General features: G+C 37.2%; 1 protein-coding gene across 3 annotated transcripts in view; it reads left to right on the top strand.

Annotated features, from left to right (window-relative positions):
- The window catches only part of NEBL (nebulette), a 245,584-nt gene that overhangs the window by 218,408 nt on the left and 6,392 nt on the right, over positions 1-20,784 (top strand). For 2 of the 3 annotated variants that reach the window (XM_066198895.1, XM_066198887.1), the window contains 2 exons: positions 2,243-2,335; positions 3,309-3,437. The exons of the other annotated variant lie outside the window; for it this stretch is intronic. In XM_066198895.1, the coding sequence (XP_066054992.1) occupies positions 2,243-2,335; positions 3,309-3,437 (222 nt within the window). The remainder of the gene's footprint in view (positions 1-2,242; positions 2,336-3,308; positions 3,438-20,784) is intronic. 3 annotated transcript variants of the gene reach the window in all.

The following is a 20,784-nucleotide window of genomic DNA, read 5'->3' as shown; positions in this document are numbered from 1 at the left end:
TGTCTGGTTACTATAATTAAGGACACTGCTGTGGCAAATAGGCACTAGTTTTAATCCTACTCAGCCTTGCCAAACCCATCAAGATAAATTGATGTCGGTGAGTTTTGGATCTGTTACTAAAGAGGAACCACAAAATTCTCACATGAACATAAGGTTATTTTACCTTTGAAAAAGTTACCTGGGAATTAAAACTGATTTGTGTTATATATTGCCAAGATTCTGATTCTATGTATGTTATTTCAGATTACAGAGATGGATAAAAGCAATACAAATCAATGACTCTTGCACTGGTGCTGCTATGAAGCCATACTTATATTTTCACTTACTAAGGCATGATCAAACAGGACAAGTTGGGCATTCACCAATTCCCCTACCCCTTCTCATGCCTGTTAGTACTTTATGTAGGTGCACAATTTATCTCCATTAGGACTAGCACATAGTTTATCAAAAGATTTTGTGTTGGCTTTAATTTATGTTGGTAGGAAGGAGTTAGCACTATGCCTTACCTTATGGGAGTTGTGGTAGATGATGTGTAAGGTACATACATTGAATGTATTCTAAAACCATGGGATTTATTTTGTTAACTCTGACTGTTCTTTCCATTGCATATAGGCTGTTAATAATTTGAAACATGACATATTTGGGGATCCTCAGAGTTCTACTTTACCTACCAACCCATTATTTAGCTTAGTACCTCTCAAAATAGCAAAAGAACAAAGTTGGGAAGACAGTTTTTTCCCCTACTTCCAGTATATGGAGTAAATCTTGCAGCTAGGTGTGCCCTATAAAAAAAACTCTATAGTAAAAATTTGTGATCTGGTAGATTTGGGCTTTGACTGATTTTACTTTACATGAAGGTTTTATTTGAAACTGATTTGAAGAGATTAAAAGATTTATTACTTTTAGACATATTAGGTATCATAGAATCATTTAGATTGGAAAAGAACATTTGGACCATCAAATGCAACCATTAACCCGGGACTGTCAAGCCCACAACAAAACCATGCCCTCAAACATCCTGTCAACACATCTTTTAAAAATCTCCAGGGGAATGGTAACTCAGCCACTTCCCTGGGAAGCCTGTTCCAGTGCTTGGCAACCCTTTCAGTGAAGAATCTTTTCCTAATATCCAATATATAAACCTCCCCTGGCACACTTGGGGCCATTTTCTCACATCCTGTCACTTGTTACCTGGGAGAAAAGACCTATTCCCACATCACTACAACCTCCTTTCAGGTATTTGTAGAGAGTGGTAAGGTCCCCTGAGCCTCCTTTTCTCCAGGCTAAACATCCCCAGCTGCCTCAGCTGCTCCTCATGAGACTTGTACTCCAGACCCTTCCCCAGTTCCATTGCCCTTCTCTGGACTCTCTCCAGCATCTCAATGTCCTTTTGGAACTGAGGGGCCCTAAACTGAACTCAGGATTTGAGGTGTAGCCTCAGCAGTGCCGAGTCCAGGGGGATGGTCACTGCCCTGGTCCTGCTGGCCACACTGTTGCTGATCCAGGCCAAGATGCCATTGGCCTCCTTGGGCACCTGGGCACATACTGGCACAGGGAATTACTGAAGTTCAGAGCATAGTTTTGTCCTATGGTAGATGTGTACGATGCAGATTTCTACAGCTGAATTTGTTGCCTTAGTTCATTTTTTGATACTAATTAAGAAAGATGGATTCTTTTGAGTTTACATGAACTAAGCAATTAGTAGAAATTTATTTTGGATGAGCTATGGCCTTGATTCTTCTCATGCTGGCATGACCTCTGCTGTAAGCAGAGGAGAGTCTGTAGTGTCTCTGTTAGCTGTGGAGCTGTATACTGCCGACTCGTCAGCTGTAGGGATGTGCACTGCAGCATTTCCACACATAAGGATGCTGCTGGTGACCTGGGAGAAATAATCTTGTAGCTCTGATGATTTTGGTTCTGCTACTGGAAGAGAGCTCTAGTATGCGATGCTTAACTGGTTTCCATTTTTTAAGACTTAAGAACATATTATAGTCTTGTTTAGAAAGTGCAGAAAAATTTGGGACCGAATGTCTCCTTAAAATAATGCCAGTGCTTAAAATGAACACACTAAGTTCTTTTGAGCAGGAAATCAAGCTTTCTGATCTCTTCAGGTGAATATCTAGATATTTTGGTTAATTTCTAGATGAAGGAAATTGATTGCAGATTGTTAAAACTCATTCCTTTCATGCTTTTACTTCCTTTGTTGTTTGTCTGTCTTATAATTTCTGTGCTTTGGAAAAAGATCTTAAAGTTTGGCGCACAGATCCTGGCTCCATCTTCGACATTGATCCTCTGGAGGACAATATTCAGTCTAGGAGTCTGCATATGCTTTCTGGTATTGCTTATATCCTGACTTTTCCCCCATTTGGCTTTTCATGTTTGTGAAACTAAGTTGATACTGTAAATTTTCAGGTCAATATGCCAGCCATATGTTTTATAAGCGAACTTTCATATATATTTATAACGGTTGTAGTTTAAAAGCAATGTTTTATAGCAACTTCAGCCGTAATCACATGTGGAGACAAGAAATAGTGAAATAAATCTTATCTTAAACAACTTATTCATGCCACTTACAAGTAGCCATTTAAAAAGCATTGACCTACTTTGTCCTTGCTATATGTAGAATTTTCAAGTAGTTAGACCTTATAAAATTTCAGAGTTATAGAAAGTGACCTATTTATGAAATTGATTTCTTTTCCATGCACATTTTGCCTATATGGCACATGACATTATGCTTTGTTCTATTATTTGCAACTCCAAGGTGTTGATAATTTTAGGATAGATGGAAGAGGAGAGAAAGTAATGTAATAAGAGGGAGCGGGGTTTTGGCTTTACAAGTTGACTGATTCTTTTCCTGCATAGGAGTGTTTATTTTGAATGTTTAATTTTTCACATGCATTTCCTTTGCTACTTTGGAACTTCAGATATTCTTTTGAACAACATACAGGTGTATTTCCACATGCATTTGTATGCATGCTGGGATAAAGGAATAATTTGATTTTCCACTGGCAAATTTTATGTTCTTCATCTTTATGCATTCTCTTTCTGGTATCTCAATACTACCTTCCATTTCTGCTATTCTTTTAAAGAAAAGACCAAGCTTAGTTGTATTAGATTTCGAAGCTAGCTTTGAAACTAATGGTGCTCAAAATGGATACAAAATTGCGAAGAATTCGCTTTTCTCTAATTTTAATGCCATCAGTGTATGAATAGCAATGTTAGTAATGATGGGGTGTATGTTGTTGCTTGTCTTTGAACCTCTGCCATCTATTTACTGTGATATTCTTTATTTCTTTCTACCTTTGTAGAAAGAGCAAGCCGTTACAGTAAGCAGTATTTACATTCTACCAGTCTGGGAGATTATAAATCAGATGGCTCTGACACGAACCCTACCTTTTCTTACTGCAGTGAGATAACAAGGCCATCTGATGAAGGAGGTACCCTTTATTCCCACCTTTTTCACTAACAGCACTGTTGCAGTGTGTTGAGACTTCACAGGCCTGTATTAACTCCATACCCTTGTGTAGTCACCAGCAGAAACTTTGTAAGCTATTGCCTGATTAAAAAAGCAAAGCAAGACTGCGCAGTTTCTGCGTGCCATATCATTCTAATGTGAATTCTCTTTCACAATTTTGGTAATGCTGTTGGCACCATAGACCTGTTGTCTCCTATTTACAGTGCTTTAAAGGTGCATTGTGTTTTTACAGAATGTACATGAATCTGTTTTTTTCTCTTGAATGAAATGTAACTGAATGAAATACACCTTTAACCTGAAAAAAACATATTTACCTTGGGCTTTTCAGCGGGTAAATCAAGGATATCATAGTATTTTAGTGATGGAAGTACTTTTTCCTTATTCAACTATGCAGGTTTTTGTGTCTCTCGATTTTTATCTTAAAAAAAAAATCCAAGGAATTTTATTGTGTTCTCTCTTTCTCACATAACTAAATTTTCTCATCCTTTCAGTGGTTTGAGAACCAGGGTTAACATTCAGCTGGGAAGTTTATATACTCTGTTATGGTTTAACATGGAATAATATTAGAATACTTTGACAAACCTGCATTCTTAGGTACAAACCCACATTGTGTACCTGTTTGATGCTGTTGATTAGAAGGAAATGTAGGAAAACGATGGATAAGAGTCCAGTCATTCTACTGGCATTACAGAATGCACTAGACCTAAATGATGAATTGACAATATTCTGAATCATTGCATTCTAAATAGATATTTAGAAATCTATCCAAATAGATAAATAGATTTTTTTTTAAAAATAGTAATTTTTGCTTCTCAGTTGTGAAAAAATGGTGCACTGGAAAGGTTATCCAAAGGGTTACTTTTTTTTTTCTTATCGGAAGCCTTTTAGTTGCCTGCACAACATTAAATCGCCCATGCTTTTAGAAGATTTTAAGTCATCTTAGTTGTAGACTGCACTTGTTTATGTTCTCCCATTCACTGGAATAATATGTTACTGTGTCGGTTGGTGCTTATGGAGTCTACATTTTTTAGGTGCTGTGTAAATACATACAAGCATCTCTGATTAAGAATGGGCAAGGGTGAAGGTGTTCAGACTGAAGTGCTAACTCTGAACAAAGAAAGAAATGTATCTTTGACAGAAATGTACTGCCTTTTTGTCATGTCTGATTATCTTTATTTGGTATTTTAACTGTATTCTCAACTCTTTTAATAGATGATAGCAATTATGCACATTATATTGTTTTTTCTCTTCCTGTGATAATGCTAAGTGAGCTTCACAGTCCAGGGCACATTGTTTGTCTATAGATTATTTCTTTGACAGTATTCCAAGCCATTTCAACATTGCTTTGTCAGCTTGATTTGATTTTTAACAGATTTTTTTACTACTTGCCATATTGAGAATGGGAAATTTGCTTTATTTTCCTGGTTGTTCTGGCACTAGTAAGCTTGCTTTTTGTGGCTCTATTTGAATCTATTGTTGTGATGATGTCTTGAACAGATCCTTTCCAAGATCAACATATTTTAGCAAGATATTTTCCGTTTTTACCCAGCTGGCTAGCCAGGATTTGAGCACCTGTAGACAGTTCCCATTCCAGGGAAGAAATAAGTGCCAGACCTAAGTAACTGAACGTAATCCTAATGATTTACAAGAAAATGCCATTTCTGTGAACACACTTAGAAAGACCCAGCAGAAGATAGCATCTTTGGCCAAAAAAACCAGTCTTTTTCATCCCATCCAAAAGGTCATTTTGCACAAAGCCACAAGATGAGTTTGCCCATGACCTTTTATACAATTGTCTCTCATACCATAAATGAGAACCAAATCTGTCTTGATGAGATTCCATGGCTGTTTCTCATGAAGTTTGTACTTTTGGATCAGCGGCGTTTCTCATTGGCAATTGTTCTATCTGATGGTGTGCCAACATAAAAGACAGTTGGACACCTGTAACCAATCTTACAATCTCTGGGGGTCTTTGGCCTTGTCTCATTGTCTTCCACATTTTTCTATATTGTTCAGTTGCTACTTTATTTTAGATACCTTTACTGATATTTGACACACAATTCAAATCTTCTCCTGACACAACTGATGGAATTGTTCCTCAGCTACCTCTTCCCAGCCCTTAGCTGGGCCCCTGACTTAGTACCAAATGTGAAAGGCTAATTCAGATATAAATAACTCTCTTCTCATGGGGAATTTCAGTAATAACATCACAGGGAAGCTACTAATATTGCTCATTAGAATTACTTCTTCCTATTTTGTTCCCTTACTGTTATTTTAGATGATAATGTTGAGTCATGTGTCCTTTTCAGGGAGCTTTGTCATCAAAATCAGCAGATTTTTGCATGATGGAAGTCCAGAAAATTCCCTCTTCTCCTTTTTAGAGAATTGCAGGTAAAATTGAATAGGAAACAATTGTTAACACTTGCCAGCAAGCTGGTGCAAGTCATGGGCTTTCATTTTAATCATCTTTTTGAAATTACTTTTCAACTTCATGTGTCTTTTTTATTGGCTTCTTTCTGTGATTGTTTTTCAGGGTTGACTTTATTACTTCTCAGTATCTTTGAGGATTTTTGCTGCACTGGACAGAAGGTGTTGCACTAGAACTTCTCAGTCTGCCTAAATACTTTGTAATTAGTTATTGCCTAACAAAGATTATCTTTGTACCTGCAAACCATTCTGTAGGACTTCATCGAAACACTGGGTGCCACATTTTTCCAAAATTCTCACTGGTAGTGAGGAATTATTTTCAACTTGGTTAAAGGAATAGAAGCTAATGATTTCTCTCTTTCAGTCCTGCTTTTAACAGTGATGCTGCAGCTTCTCAGGCATGGAACCCTTTACTTTTGGGAAGATTTTTCAGATTATTTTCTTCAAAAAGAGAGGTTGAGATATATGGATGTCAGATTTATTTTTGTGTGTAAAGACAGATCAGGCAGCTTTTTCTCCACAGAACACTAGTAAAAAGAAGCAAAATTCTGAAGTTCAGGTCTCTCTTGACAGCGTTCTGTCTGAAAAATATTTCAACTGTTGTGTTTTGGGTTTTATTTATATTCTTTATAAAGTCTTTCCTTCTGTCCTGATTGTCCATGCAGCTTTGTATAGTGATTTTCTCCCAGTTCTTTCCACACTCACTCTCTTGCTCCCCTTCCTTCCCTTTGAGTAAAGTTCATCCCTGTTAGTCTGCATTCAGGCTCTCAGAGAGAATGATTTGGTTCATACAGCTCAGTACCTCTGCCAATCTGGCACTATTTTGGACGGTCTCTAGTTGAAACCTTCAGGGCTGGTTTTCTCCTCTTTTGCATTTGATCTTTCACTTTATATATATATTTTTTTGATTTCCTCTTAATGTCTAGTTTGTGTACACACCTTTGTCTAGGTGCGAATCAGCATATAGACATGATGCATAAATTTTTTCGTTACCATAGGTTCAGACTTTTTCAGTGTAAGAAAGTGACCATTTATTTTTATTTTAAATTATGTGCAGTCTGTAGATGGAGAAAAATTAGAGATGAGTATCAGTGCATTTTCGGTTATGGATATATTATTACTCTGGTGGGGAAGAAACATGGTTTCTTGGTTATTTTCTACATCATCATCATATTATCTTAAAAGATACATAGGAATCAGTCTATGATCTCCATAGGAGACGGAAATCAGTTTTGTTGGACTCTCAAAAACACGTTATGTAGGAAACCTTAGTAGATATTAGGACAGAATTTTCAAGGGCCCTTTGTTATGTTTTAAACATGAGTGATGACATTTCATATCTTTGGCTGGAGCCAGCATGTTGCTGCATGTTGGCTGCATGTATGCTGTTTTCACTTGTCTTCTTCAGCCCTAGTTCTTCAGACTCAGTTCACCTGCTGCCACCAGACAAGTAGTGAAAATTAGCATAAAGGAGACTTGATTTGAGTTTTAAAGTCTTCCTTTCTTTATTTTAATGAAAACAGTCTGCCAGTAACACTCAAGTCTCTATCTTTGCCTGATTAGTTATCTTCTTTTACTCACACTGGCAATCCAAATACACAGATTTCAAGATACCATGAAATTCCATTTATTTTGTTATCAGCCTTGAAAGTAACCTGTAGATTGCTGTGAGAAAACTGAAATTTTTTCTTAGATACTTCATTGATATTACATAACAAAAAAGCAATCCAGAAACAATTGGTGCAAACAACCTCTGAGGAATAGATACAGCAAATGGGCACTGCTGTCAATTTGACCCCAAAGTCTATATAGACTGAAGAAAATACAATGTCGCAGTGTCTTTCTAGAAGTTTTGAAGTCTTTATCTAGCTTGGAGTAGAAGTTTAATCCATGAGAAACAGTAAGTCCTTTCATCTCTCTCCCCAGTGGCATGTCCTCATTGTGTGATATGAACCTTCTGAAAAAGAAAGGCTCCAGAACCGCTGTCTCTGCTCCCCTCCCTTCCTTCAGGCTCCAGGGGTTGTCTTCCTCCATTCCTCACTGAGGCAGGGACTCGTTGCAGGGCACTAGAAGAGCTGCTCTTTGAACTGCAGCGTGAACACAGCCCTGCAAAGAGCGCAAAAACCTTATTTATTGTTGTGTGTCGCTGGCAGCAGCCTTGCCCTGTGTACCAGCTCAAGTAAAGGCCTTTTGTTCTTTAGCCCAACGCGACATTTTAAACATGAATTTCAAGGACGTCTCCTCCTCTCCCCCTAGCATGCACCAATATCTGTAACTCTGTATGTAAAATGATTGTTTGTAGGATTTGCCTGGGGCTTTGACACCCACACATATATACCACAGCAAATCTTAGAACAAGGAACTTTGCTGCTGCTTCTGCTCCTGGTTAGTCTGGTCAGAAGACTACAAACTAGCCAGATAAAATGGAGAAAATACCTCTTTATTTCACATGCTGGAATTGCAGATATTTCCAGGTATGTAGGTTTAGGAGTCTCTTTGCATTTGGATAGTGGTCATAACTCTTCACCTGTGTCAACAGCTGAAAGAAGAGAAAAGAAAACCAGATTTTTTCCCCTTCCTTGCTCTGTCCTTCCCATGAATTTTTATCAAAAACCCTCTGGTTTTGAGGTTGGGAAAAATCACCATTAGTAATAGATAAAGAAAAAAAGAGGGAATAATATCTGACTGCTCTTTATATTGTAATAGAGAGATCTGTCTTCCATGTCCAGGTGCAGCTGTTAGGAATACAGGGCAAGAATCCTTCACTCCTCTGTGTATTCATATTCAGTTGCTAAACTCTGCCATTCTGAGGAGGTCAAGCAGAATGACACAGGAGTTATATTTTCTTCTCTGTCAGTTGGGGAGAATTGTTCTTTTTTGCAAGGTAGCTGAACTCTGTTTCCATAGTGTTCCCTGGAGTCTGGTAATCAAACATGGCATTCAGAGGGAGAGGAATTGTACAGTTCACGGGCAGAACTATCAGCATTTGTGGGTTTCTTGTCCCATTTCAAGTGTGTCAGCAGGCTGCCCTGTGTCAGAAAGTGGAACACATCAAAATGATGCCCTCTGTCTACTCTCAGAACCTCTTGGTAAGGGTCACACTGTCACTTCTCCTAGCCACCAGATTCTTACATCTGTTTCTGACTTTTTTGTATTTCAGACTAGATGGTACTTTGGTTTTCCTTCTGTAACATACCAGTCCCCAGCAGGTTTGCCAACCTGAAAGCTAACATGTGGGAAAAAAATAATCTTCCTTTCAACAGCATTTTGGTAAAACTGTTATTCCATCTTGATAATTAGGTGGTTGTCTGTTCTTAAGTGTGTAATGCATTACGAATGCTTGGAGTCAAATAATAAATAACTTGCCCCCAGACTTCTGTGATATTTTTGAACTTAACTAAATAGTTCTCTTGTATGTTATACAGACAAAAGTGGATGTATATGTTTGCAATCTCTCTGATACCACAAATTATTTAGCATGAAGAGAGATTATTTAGCTCATTAATTAGCTCTCTTTGTTAGAGAGCATGCATTCCAGAACCAGTGAACCCTGATCTTCCATTCTTAAATATATTTTTACAGAAATTGTATATTTTTACAGAAATTTCCTTTGTAAGGGAAAGGTACCACATTGTATCCCAAAAGGACATGGTTTTTCAGGCAGCAAGTCAGAGCTCTGTCCCTTCTGAAAATTGTACCTTTCATGTGAAGGAGGTGTGCTTTGCTGTTTCAGCTTCTGCCTCCTGTTTTGCAGTGACTCCTAATACTCAATTTTTTTCCTGATTTAAAAGAATTCCATTACAGTTAGAAGAGTTCTTGAAAGCAGTGGGAGGTTTCCTGGTGTTGAAAACCTTCTCAGCTCTAGATTAAAGGTAAGAAAGGAAAGTAAAGACAAAGTTAGTTGTGAGAGTTTAGACTTCAGTTAGAAGCAGGTTGAGTATGTTCCAAACATGTGCTACATGATTAGAGGATTTCTGACAGCTTAATATATAATTTTGTCTCTGAATAATCCATTTCAGCCTTTTAAGCCAGATAAGTATTTATGCACTATCTTGTGCATTATCAGTTTTCTGTCCTAGTCTGAGCTATTGGACTTCTGGCGTCCTCTGCTGAGGGCTTTGTTAATGTAGAACATGAGAGAAGTTAGTCCAGAAAATTATATTTTGTTTTTCCACCACAAAGAGGTATTAACTATCTGTAAAACCTGATTTTTTAACATAAAACTTGAAAATTCATATAGTATTTAAGGTGATTTCTTAGTTAAATTTTGATTAAAGTCTGGTTTCGGGTGCTGGGAATAAAACTAAATATTCCACGCTGGTTGTAATACATTAAGATATAAATAGTTGATTCGTCCGGAAGCGTATTTTCATTCAGTGTGTGTTCACTGAGGATGAGTTAATGTTCCACGCAGAGCCTGACATTTTGTACTTTCAAAATATTTTTACTTAGATTCCTTATGCCTGTCTTTGATTCCCATGCTTCTCTCCCACACTCTTGGCATCTGGCAGTATGCAAAGACAATCCCCACACGTCCAAGTGGAGGAGAATCCAGAAGAGATCCCATTTTTAATTTCTGTAGTGTAGCAGCAGTTCAGGGGATCCTTCTGTTTGTTCTGCCAGCTAAGTTTGATGTTCTCTTTTCTGTTAAACAGTTGGTGAGCAGTAAGTGGAAAGGAAGTTTCCAAGTGACTCAGCAGCTGAAAGTGTTAATGGCTCCCTTGGCGAGGAGTTGTTTCAGTTGTTCAGTGTGGTCCCCTAAAGCAGCACTTCAGAGAATTTTACATCCAGTAGGCAATAAATACAATTAGTAAAATTGTGTGCAGTGACATGCATGATCTTGGTTGTTGCTATCATTCCATCATTGTTCAGGTTGGTAACACCCACTATGCAAATAAGTTGATGCACAGAAATCAAAGCGTAGCCTCTGTGAGAAGAACTTGCAGACTTCTCTGTCTGATGCACAAGGGCAACAGTAGATGTTCAGTAAATGTAAGAGAATTTGAATTATAATTGAAGGCATGTGGGTAATGTAACATGTTAACCTTCATTTTACTAAATCTTTCCTTTCGTGAGGAAGCCTAGAGCAAAGCTGTGCCTATTCACAATTTAAGTCGGAATTGCAGCTTCCAGTGGTACACCATGGCCCCACTAGGACTGATGATACCTTGGGTGGCTTTAAGGTATTTTGTGCCTTCATAAACAAAATAATGTGGTTTGGTGTGTGAGGAGAGAAAAGGCAGATTGAACTGTTGTCTCAGCTGAGACCTGCTGCAACTTACGTTGAATGTCGGGCAAAAAAGTCAGGTGGCAGTAAGGTTTGTTTGTAACACCAAATCCTGGCTGCAATTCATGTTCCAAGCAGGGTGCCCTGTGATTTGCTTGTGTTCCAGACACAGAACCAGGGGGGGAAGTAGGGGGTGTGTCTGAGTATTGTGACGTAGCAGCTGTTGATAGACACACAGGCTGAACTCTGCGCTGTACAGGTACCACTGAAGAAAATGCCAAACTAATATTCATAGTGGTGTCTGAATAAAATGATCTTTTATTTTTGAACTGCTGGAACAATTCTGTGACAATATAATTTATATAGTAATTAGTAACAACTAATTAGTAATTCTTTTTCTTCAGGTTGCCGTAGAATATTTAATATATTTAATATATTTAATTTGCTTTTGTGAGGAAAATGAGTGAATTAAACATCTAGAAAAGATTTAGCAGTTGAATATCAAGCCAGACTTTTTTGTCACTACATTTAACTGGTTTAGCATATTCTGTGTTCATCATAATAGCCCTAAAATTACATTTTTTGGATTCAAAACTGGGAACAAATAGGACTCCATTTGGGTTAGAAGCCAAATAGTTTAAGTAATTTTGTCTTTTATGGTGCTGCAGTAAAAATTTTTCAGTGAAATCTGGAAGGGGGATAAATGGTTTGTATTTTAGGTGAAATAAATTTTAAGTGAAGTAGAGGGTTGTAGCTGGTCATAAAGTCCTAAATGTCAGATACAGAATTAATACAATTTTTAAAATAAGTTGGATGAAGATAATAACTAATATAATTAATTCTAAATTGTAATTTTGTATTGTGTTCACTTTCATTTTACACTTTTTTTTAAGCAAAACTGGCACATACATGAATATGAATAAACACTACAGCCTTTTCCTATATTTTTAAAGGCTGATAATGCTTTGAAATATTTTACTGAATTTCCTGGGAGATCATTTAACACCCTATTATATAATAAACACCTTTACTTTCATTTGAAAAAGTTTTTGTTTGAAGAGCTACTATGGATTTACATTTATCAAACCAATTCTTTTGAGTGTTTCTGCTCTTGCAGTCCTAAGTGTCCATTCCAAAAGCAGTCTGGGGAAGCTGATGTCATTTTCAGAGCATGAAAATTGTCTGCTCTTCCAGAACAGGACTGGGTTTTGCTTTTTGCAAGCTATGAGGCTGCCACTTACCACCTCACTGCTCCAGAGTCAGACACAGGCAGGGACTTTATGAGTTGTTTGAGATTTGGCTTCTTCTCCTCTCCTGTTTCCAAAACATTAAATCTCGTGTAGTTAATACTTTACAACTCTGTGATGCTTTACTCTGACAGTAATGTGTTAGTTATCACAAAAGCTTTGGGGCTATTATTCAGTATCCTTCAATCCCTGTACCTCAATAAAAATCATGCTCTAAGCAGTAGCCACAATCACTTTCTGGCAAAAATATTCCCTGTGTTACTGTCTCTTAATGATGAGGACGGATCTTCTGTTGACTGTCCTCTTTCTTGTAATGTTGACTGTAGAAAATAGGACATCCTGGGTTCCTTTCATTTTTCTCTAGACTTTTGATAGACTAGTGATATTTGATAACTGCTTGCAGACAAGGCTTCTGGCTTCTGTGCTAGCCTGGGCTTTTAAAAAATATATTGCTATTTTGCAGTTACTGTGAAGAGGAATGAAAGCCATACTCCTTTTTTTTTAAGGAAAAAAATTGTCCATGAGAGACTGACTTTTGAAATACAGATATTTAGAACCCTCAGAGAGGCCAGAATTGACCTTGGAAAATAACTTGCCATGAAAAAGTATATCATGGAATTGATGGATCCACCATTCCTCAAAATGTGAAGAATTAAGAAGGTCTGTCCATGATGTACAAGAGATACAGTTTGCCAACTGTTCTTCCACTGTCCCAGCTAGTGTTTCTCAAATTCCCACTCCATCTGCTATTGGATTTATGATGGACTTATAAAACCAAGACCAACGTAACCATTATTAGTGATACTGCTTGTTCAAACAAATCAGGAACTTTGGGCTGAAGTAGGAGATAGTCCCTGCCTAAAAGGAAACTTCAAATAAAACACAGGATTCCAGTGTCACATGAGCACATTAGACATTCTTTCATTAGACATTAGACATTCAAAATGTCTTCGTTTTCTCTGACAAATGCTCAACAGCTATGTGAGATCTTCTGTTGCAATTTCATTCTAAATAAAATTTTAAATTCTTATGTTGAAATTGCTTTTAAGAGTTATAATTGCATGATTCTGCATTCCCCATAATAATCGGCTTCAGCTTACATGGTGGATACAATATAGTTGGTCTTAATTATTGCTAGCTGATAAAATGGTATTCTAAAATAATGATTCTTTAAACAATCTTTGTCTAATCATGACACTAATGAAGTTTAGTTTAAAATACATTATTTTATAAACTGTGGTATATCAGTAAGTAGTCAAGAGAGTAGAGACATTTTGATTTTTTGCATCATGAATAATTAATGGTATTTCAAACACAGGATCAGTAATTTTGTTCGCCTCCTCTCCATAGTTTTTTAAGTATTTGAAGATTGCACAGTTTTTTTCTTATATCTTTAGAATTTAGGTTATGGAAACTTACTAAGCTGTAACATTCTGAATTTGCCACTGAAGACAAGTAGTTCAGAGTTTCAATTCTAATGAGGTCAGTGAGCATGGCAGATATTTATTAACACCCTCTGTGAATTAGGCCATACTTTCTGGTTGTTATTTCAACAACCTAATTATATCTGGGTTTGATGTTCCAATTTACTAACTGTTACTGACTCCTGTAATGGATAGCATGCAGACAAACTGCTGCTTCTGACAGAACCACTGAGAGCAACCAGCCTGGTAGCTCAGACATCCATGAAAGCAGGCTAACTGACCAGTAAAGGGCAAGGAAAAGAGTGGGGGAAAAAAATTAAAAGAAATGAAGAGAAAATTGCTTTTACAAGAAAAAATGCCAAGATGCCTTACCAGGGTGTTTTCTACTGTTCTAAAACCAGCATTTTTCTGTATCAGGTCTCACCATCTTCAGTCTTCAGGTTAGTGCTTTTTATATTGCTTACACAGTCTGAACTATTCCCAGTAAATTTGACTGTGCTGTGCTACTCTTTCTGATTAGAAAAAAACTCTGTAATCGATAAGATTCATAACCACTTTGGAGTGTGTTTTTTAATTTTCTAGCTTATTTGAAAATTAGTGCTGAGCAATTCAACTTTTCAGATGGCTGGGAATTTTTCAATGTTCATCAGAAGATAGTAGTTTAAAAGGCAAACTTTTATACAAGAATGGGTTATATTGACTAATGTCTCAATGCCAAAAGAACATAGAACCACATTTTTAAGTTTGAGATTTTTAAGGTTAAAGCTTGACATTTTAAAAACAAAGAATCCAGCTTTGTGTTGAAATATATTTAATTTTGAAGAGCCACATAAACTGTAATAATGATTGAAAATTATAGATATTTTGAAAAGATTGGCAAAAAAAAAAGAGTTTCTTTACCCAAATTTTTAACATTTCTTTTTGCGGGAACCTTTGGGATTTTTAAAAATTTTTTCCTCCCATTTGGGGACAGGAGCATTCTTGGCAATCAGTTCTGCACTGTAAAAGTTTTACTGAGGTTTTCCTAATGTTGGATCTATCTAACATTCCTCCACTCTTCTGTTTTTTTTTTTTTCTCTATTTCTGTCACTGCTTTTTTACTGTATTCTTTAGAGACCATCTCCTTACTCAGTACCATGGGGCTGCTGTAGACTTCTGCACCTCATATCAGCCTCTCTGGGCAATCCTTGCACACTCATTGAAGTCTTTTAAGTTCTCTGATATCTGTTTTTACTGTCAAGTAAACAGCTCTTGCTGGCTGAATTAGGCTTAATATTCTCTAAATTTCCTCTATGACTTTTTACAAGTATTGTGGAGACCTAGAGTGGAAGTAGTTTGCAGGTAGCTGAGCAGTGTGAGCACACAGGAGCACCTGCCCTACACTGGGTGCTTTGTTTGGAACTGAGTGCTGGGACATCTGGAGGGAAGCATCGGTGAGAAGCTCTCTCAGCTCTTTTGTAGTTTGAATTCAGAGGCACAAAAGAGAGGTGCTTAGGGGGACGTACCTTGCAACAACTGAGCTGATGTAGCTGTTTGTTGCTTTCTGCTGTCCATGGCCTTGGGTGCTTGGTCCTGCCTCCGTCCTTGCACTGTATTTGGTCTGATCCCTGGCTGAGCTCACCACACCAGCAGAACAACCTAGCTGAGAGGAAGGAAGGGGTAGCAGACGTGTTAGACTGTCTCAGACAGCCTTGGGGAACCAAGCTCAGATATGCAGTGGGCACCAGGGGTGGACTGCCTGTAATCTCCTTGAGACATATCCTCTCATGACTCCTGCCAAATTCTTCCAAAAGTCTTAAATTCAGCAGAGAATCATGTTTAGCACATCATATGTGAAAGTCTGCTAAAAGCTCATCTGTCATAACAGTCAAGTTACTTTTCTGCTCTTTATGCATCTTTGACATTGTACCCTCATCACATCTAACCTGCCTTACTTCTTGCCAAAGTGTCAAGATTCTTTTTCCTGATTAGCCTGTGATATGGGCCTTCTTTAAATCCTAGTAAATTCTTGGCTAACAACAATTATGTTCCATTCTTGCTGCTGTTTATGTTTGGGCAGGATGTGAGCTTCTGCAGAATGAAAGTGTTAACCTCCTCCAAATCTCTCCTTAAAACTGTTTCTCAAGTTGCTTATATGATTAATGTAGTGCTGGGCTGAGCTCATCTCAAGAGTGTGGGCAATAAAGAGGAGAAATTAGAGGGTTTGTGGTTGCTCAAAGAGATGTATTAAAATCTGAATCCCAAAATAAAAATTGACAGGACAAGGCCTGAAGAAACCCAGCCTAATTGAAAATTTGACCCTGATTTTAAATGGAAACAGACTATATTTTCTCTAGAGGCTTCTTCAAGAAAAACCTTCACTTTAAATATTTCAGTGATAGTGTGCAGCAGCCAACATCTGGGGAAATTGATACAAAACAAAAGAAAATAAATTACCTAGCCAGAGTTTGTAATCAAAGTAACCTCTTTAACACTTTCTGGAAAAGGCTTTAAAAGGTATCAGTTGTGTTTATCCACCAGCTTTAACACAGCAGTAACAGTTCTGTTTGCTGTACTTCCTAAGGTGGTATTTCCTGAGCCGGGTATTGCACTGGGAAGTGTCAAAGGGGCTGTGCTGTTCAGGCACAGTGACCTGTCTACATGGACAGCACATGGGGTGACCTGAGTCCCCAGAAATGTACTGTAGACCTACGTCTCCCCACATGTGATTGCATCACTCTGACTCTGTCTTCTGTTGCCTGGGATGTAGCTGAGGATTTCTAAGGGAAGAGCAAAAGAAAGAAGAACTGAAAACTTTGGGAAAGGCTTTCTATTAAGCCTGTGTCAACTGTAGCAACCTCTGGAAGATACAGCAGTAGCAAGGCAAAAAAAGGGGAAGGACTTCCATAAATGTGGACCAGCATGATTCCCATAAGCACCTTGATCTATTTTGGGTGAGCTCATTGTAATGGCAATAGCACAGAGATGTAGGGTGATGCTGTATTCTGGCTCTTCTGTGCTGCTCAGAAAGCCTACAGCTTTTTACCTAATATATTGCAGACACTAGAATTAAGCAGATAGTAATTGAAATCTTTATTTTTACTTTGTGTTCTCTTATGTTATGGTTACAGAATGTTGTGATATTTTTTGTGAGTTGTCTGAAGTCTTAGGAGTGAAGTAGTGAATTGAGGTATTATCAGAATAGGAAGGATCCCATTAAATCCTTAGAAGTATATGATGTTTGTGAGAATAAACGGAGTGGTTATTTTACATGTGGTTCAGTAATTGGCATGTGTTGCATTAAATGGCAAAAAGTGCAGTAGTAACCACTGAGGACATATTGTTTTACCATGGATTATCAAGGTTCTGCCATACAAAAGAATGGAAGTATGGTATTGATAAAATGTTTCTTGGAATCTAACTTTTAACTGATTTTTCTTTTTAGCATAGCATTTTTTTTAAGCTCATAGTTATAAAATGCTCTCTTAAGGATTTGTTTCCTGTTTCCACAATTTGACCTTTTCCTTTCCCAGTTCTTCTCAAAGCATATCCTGATCAGTACACGCTCTGCAGACCCCATTGTCTGTGACAGTGATTTGATACTCACTATCATTCTTTCAGCTGATTCTTTTTCTTGAAGGCTTCCTCTCTTATATGTTTCTCTTATGTAATGTTCATTCATTTTTCTTGCTCTTTCCTCTGGGGAAGCCTGTAAAGATATAGTAAGAGATATATGATAAATTTCTTCAAGTAGATAATTTAAAATGAATATCTGGCTTGCTTGGTAAGTGGGACAAGGAAAAAAAAAAGTAAGTTTTGATAAATCAGAATGCATCTGGTAAAGTCTTAATGCAAGGAAAAACATCCACCTGTACTTCTGGGAGCAATGGTCAGCCCTCAGCTCCATCACCAATAAATCTGGTTTCAGTTAAATGAATTTCGTGTTCCACCACTGTCTTTTATTGTTCCCTTAGGTTAGCTAAAACCATTGCTTTTGCTGCTGCTGGAATCAATGATGTTATAGAACTTTATACTTTAGACTGCGCCAAAAGATTGCGGTTAACTCTGTGTGATGATGATGAAAAAAGTCAAACTCTTTCTCCGCATCATTTAATCTCACCTTGAGTTATCTGTATGTCACTAGAAAGACAGCTCAAATATTGTCTGTTCACTATTCTGCTTATTTATAGGATTCCCAAATAGTCTTCCAAATAGACAATCATCTGGAAGTTTCTTCAGTATTTTTTGTTAAAAGTTGTTAGAAAATAATGATGGCTTTTGAAGTTTTTGCAGAATATTACAGTATTCTTTTAATGGAAAAAAATACAGCCCACATGAAATTATTCAATCATGAGTTCAACATTAGTGTGTGCTGACATTTATGCTCACACATAAATGACTAAATAATTGACTAGAAGATAGTTAGAAAAGCTGATCCTTCCTTTTGCTTGTATAAAATGTTTTTCTAATACTACAATTTCTAGCACTTCCCAAAATTTCTTATGCTTTGGAAGTCATGCTTTATTTTTGTGGATTTATGTTTTCCATCATTGCAGGTAAAGTAGCAAACATCTTTGTTGAGACAGTCTAACAGAATTCTCTCAGCTTGTGAGAGACTGATTGCTAAAGGGGAAAGCATGTTTCAGACCTGCCGGTCTCACTTGTTGCAGAGGCCGGAGCTGTGGGTTATCCTCCCCAAAATAAGGCTGTTGACTTGGAGGTTACAATGAAGCTGACCATCAGTAGGCTTGTGGCCTTATGCTGGTAAGGGATGATTGATAGGAAATGAGAAAGATCTCTTTTGGGCAGAAGGAATCCTACCAGCCTCTGCTTCTTTTGGGAAGAAGAAAGGGACTCAGGGTGTCTGACCCTGCCAGGGACCAGGGAAGGGCTACTATCCTTTTGTTGCTGCAGGCAGGCAGGCTGCTGGCCGAGCAGTGGCCAGTGTTGGCTGAAGGTTAACTTTCTAACTCCTGCTAAGTTAAAAAGTTCAAGCTGTGCTTAGTTTTCAACCCATAGAAGTAATTTTCTGCTGATGTGAGGAGATGAGACACTGTTGGCTTCGACAAACTGGCCTGCATTCATGCTGGTGGTGAATTAGACAAAATGTATTCATTCCAGCTTGATCGCAGAACCTTTGATTAAATTATGTTTTTCTCTATTTTCTATGAAGGGCCACATCTGCTCATGTGGAAATAGCTTGTTACAACATTGAAACATAAATTATTTGATGAACTACTTAGGACTATTCACTTAATGCATGATAACCCTGTGAACATGTTAATGAGAGGCAATTCTCTGATGATTGAACTGCTTTAAAATGTCTTCCTACTTATATGTCATTAGAATGAACTTGGCCCTTCTAAAACATCCATTATTCATCATGTTCCAATGTTGCATCTGACTGCATATCACTTTAATTTCCCTCATTTAACAAAACAGTCTATTCATTACAATAGTTTGAAGCATGTTTTCTAAATCAGAAAAACCCTAGTTAATATATAGTGTTCGGTATCTTTACAAGTATAGTAGTGCAAAGTGTAGCATCCCATATATTAGTTACACGCTTAGTACATTTGAATATGCTAACTAAAACTAAATGGAAGTTTTAAGAAGAACCTTTGTTCAAATCAATGATTTTCTTAGCCGGAGAAGCAGGATTGAAAACACAAGGTTGATTTTTCTTTCTGAAAGAGTTGAGCAAAAATTTTCTCAGTAATCCCTTTTTTCACATGCATTTTCTTGTCCTGACAGCTCAAGAAAGAGAGAATTATGGAGTAATACTAGTGCAAATGTGAACACTTATCATAAATATATATTTTTAATGCTGTTTTAAAAAGATATAATTTTCCTGCTTTTCCCACATATTTTTTTCATTTTACAAATCCTGGATCCTTTCACACATTGTGAACCCCATTAAATCTTACATTAGATTTGTTCCTTTTTGAATCTATTTGCGATGGCTGCTGTAGAAGTGGTTCTTACTTCCCAGTAAGCTCAGGAGATCAATCCCAGGAAGTGCAGGACTGCTGAATGGAGATTTTTTAATAAAGATTTTTTTCCATGTTTGAAGATTTTTTTAATCATGTGCTGCATCAACTCCATCTCCTTTAACCAAAAGACACCTTTTGGAAGAGGAGATAGATAGTCTATCAGTTAAATAGACCACTTGAAAAATATCAGCAGAAATGCATTTGTTTTTCAGTGCAGCTAAATGAATTCCCCATTGAGCTAGTAAAATTCTGGCAAATAACAGTGGAGATGGGCTAATAACTTCCATAGAAGCCAGAAATCTTTATTCTCAGAGAGCCTGAGTCTTGTAAAATATGCACAAATATGTGGTCACTAAACTTCAATCTTTTTCTTTTGAAAACCACTTTAGTATTTTTAATTTTGCTTTTAAAAAACTTTTTGGCCTTGCTAGGAAAATAGTAATTTATGCTGGGCTTATTTCTCACAGTTTTTTCATCAACCATATTTTTAACACATTCTATTTCAGTCTGTTGCCAAAGTTAAATGTTCGGGCAGATGTGGGATGCTTATGAATGCTTTTCTAGTAAGCAATAGTTAGTGATCTCTGTTGGTTATATTCTTGCATTCAGCAGCTCTTTGTATAATAGAAGTTATATATTATTGATTAGCATACAAAATTGTTAAAATGTGAATAAAATATGTTTTAAAGAAATGGAACAATTATGTGGTGAGAGAAAAATACTGAATAACGTGGACTTTGAAATACATAAGTAGCACTGATCTCTCTGTGTTGGACTAGCAGTGTTGATGGAGTCAGAATAAGCTAAGAAGCTCGACTGTGGGCTCACAGTTTTTTAGAATTTCTGCCTCTTCCTGTGTATCACAGTCTTTCTTTGTTCATAGCCCAGTAAATAAGAGATAGTTTTCAATGAGTTAAGAATTAATTACAGTGAATTTCTAGTGAACCTTATCAGTACTGCATTAACTTTTTTGATCATTCATTCCTTAAAGAGAGCAGCTTATGGGACATAT

The sequence above is a fragment of the Chamaea fasciata genome, unplaced genomic scaffold, assembly GCF_029207755.1.
Source record: "Chamaea fasciata isolate MVZ Bird 193981 ecotype frontalis unplaced genomic scaffold, bChaFas1.0.hap1 SCAF_1, whole genome shotgun sequence".
In the NCBI taxonomy this organism is placed as follows: Eukaryota; Metazoa; Chordata; class Aves; order Passeriformes; family Sylviidae; genus Chamaea; species Chamaea fasciata.
The sequence above is the reverse complement of the archived record's forward strand: the minus strand, read 5'-3'. Positions and strand labels throughout refer to the sequence as shown.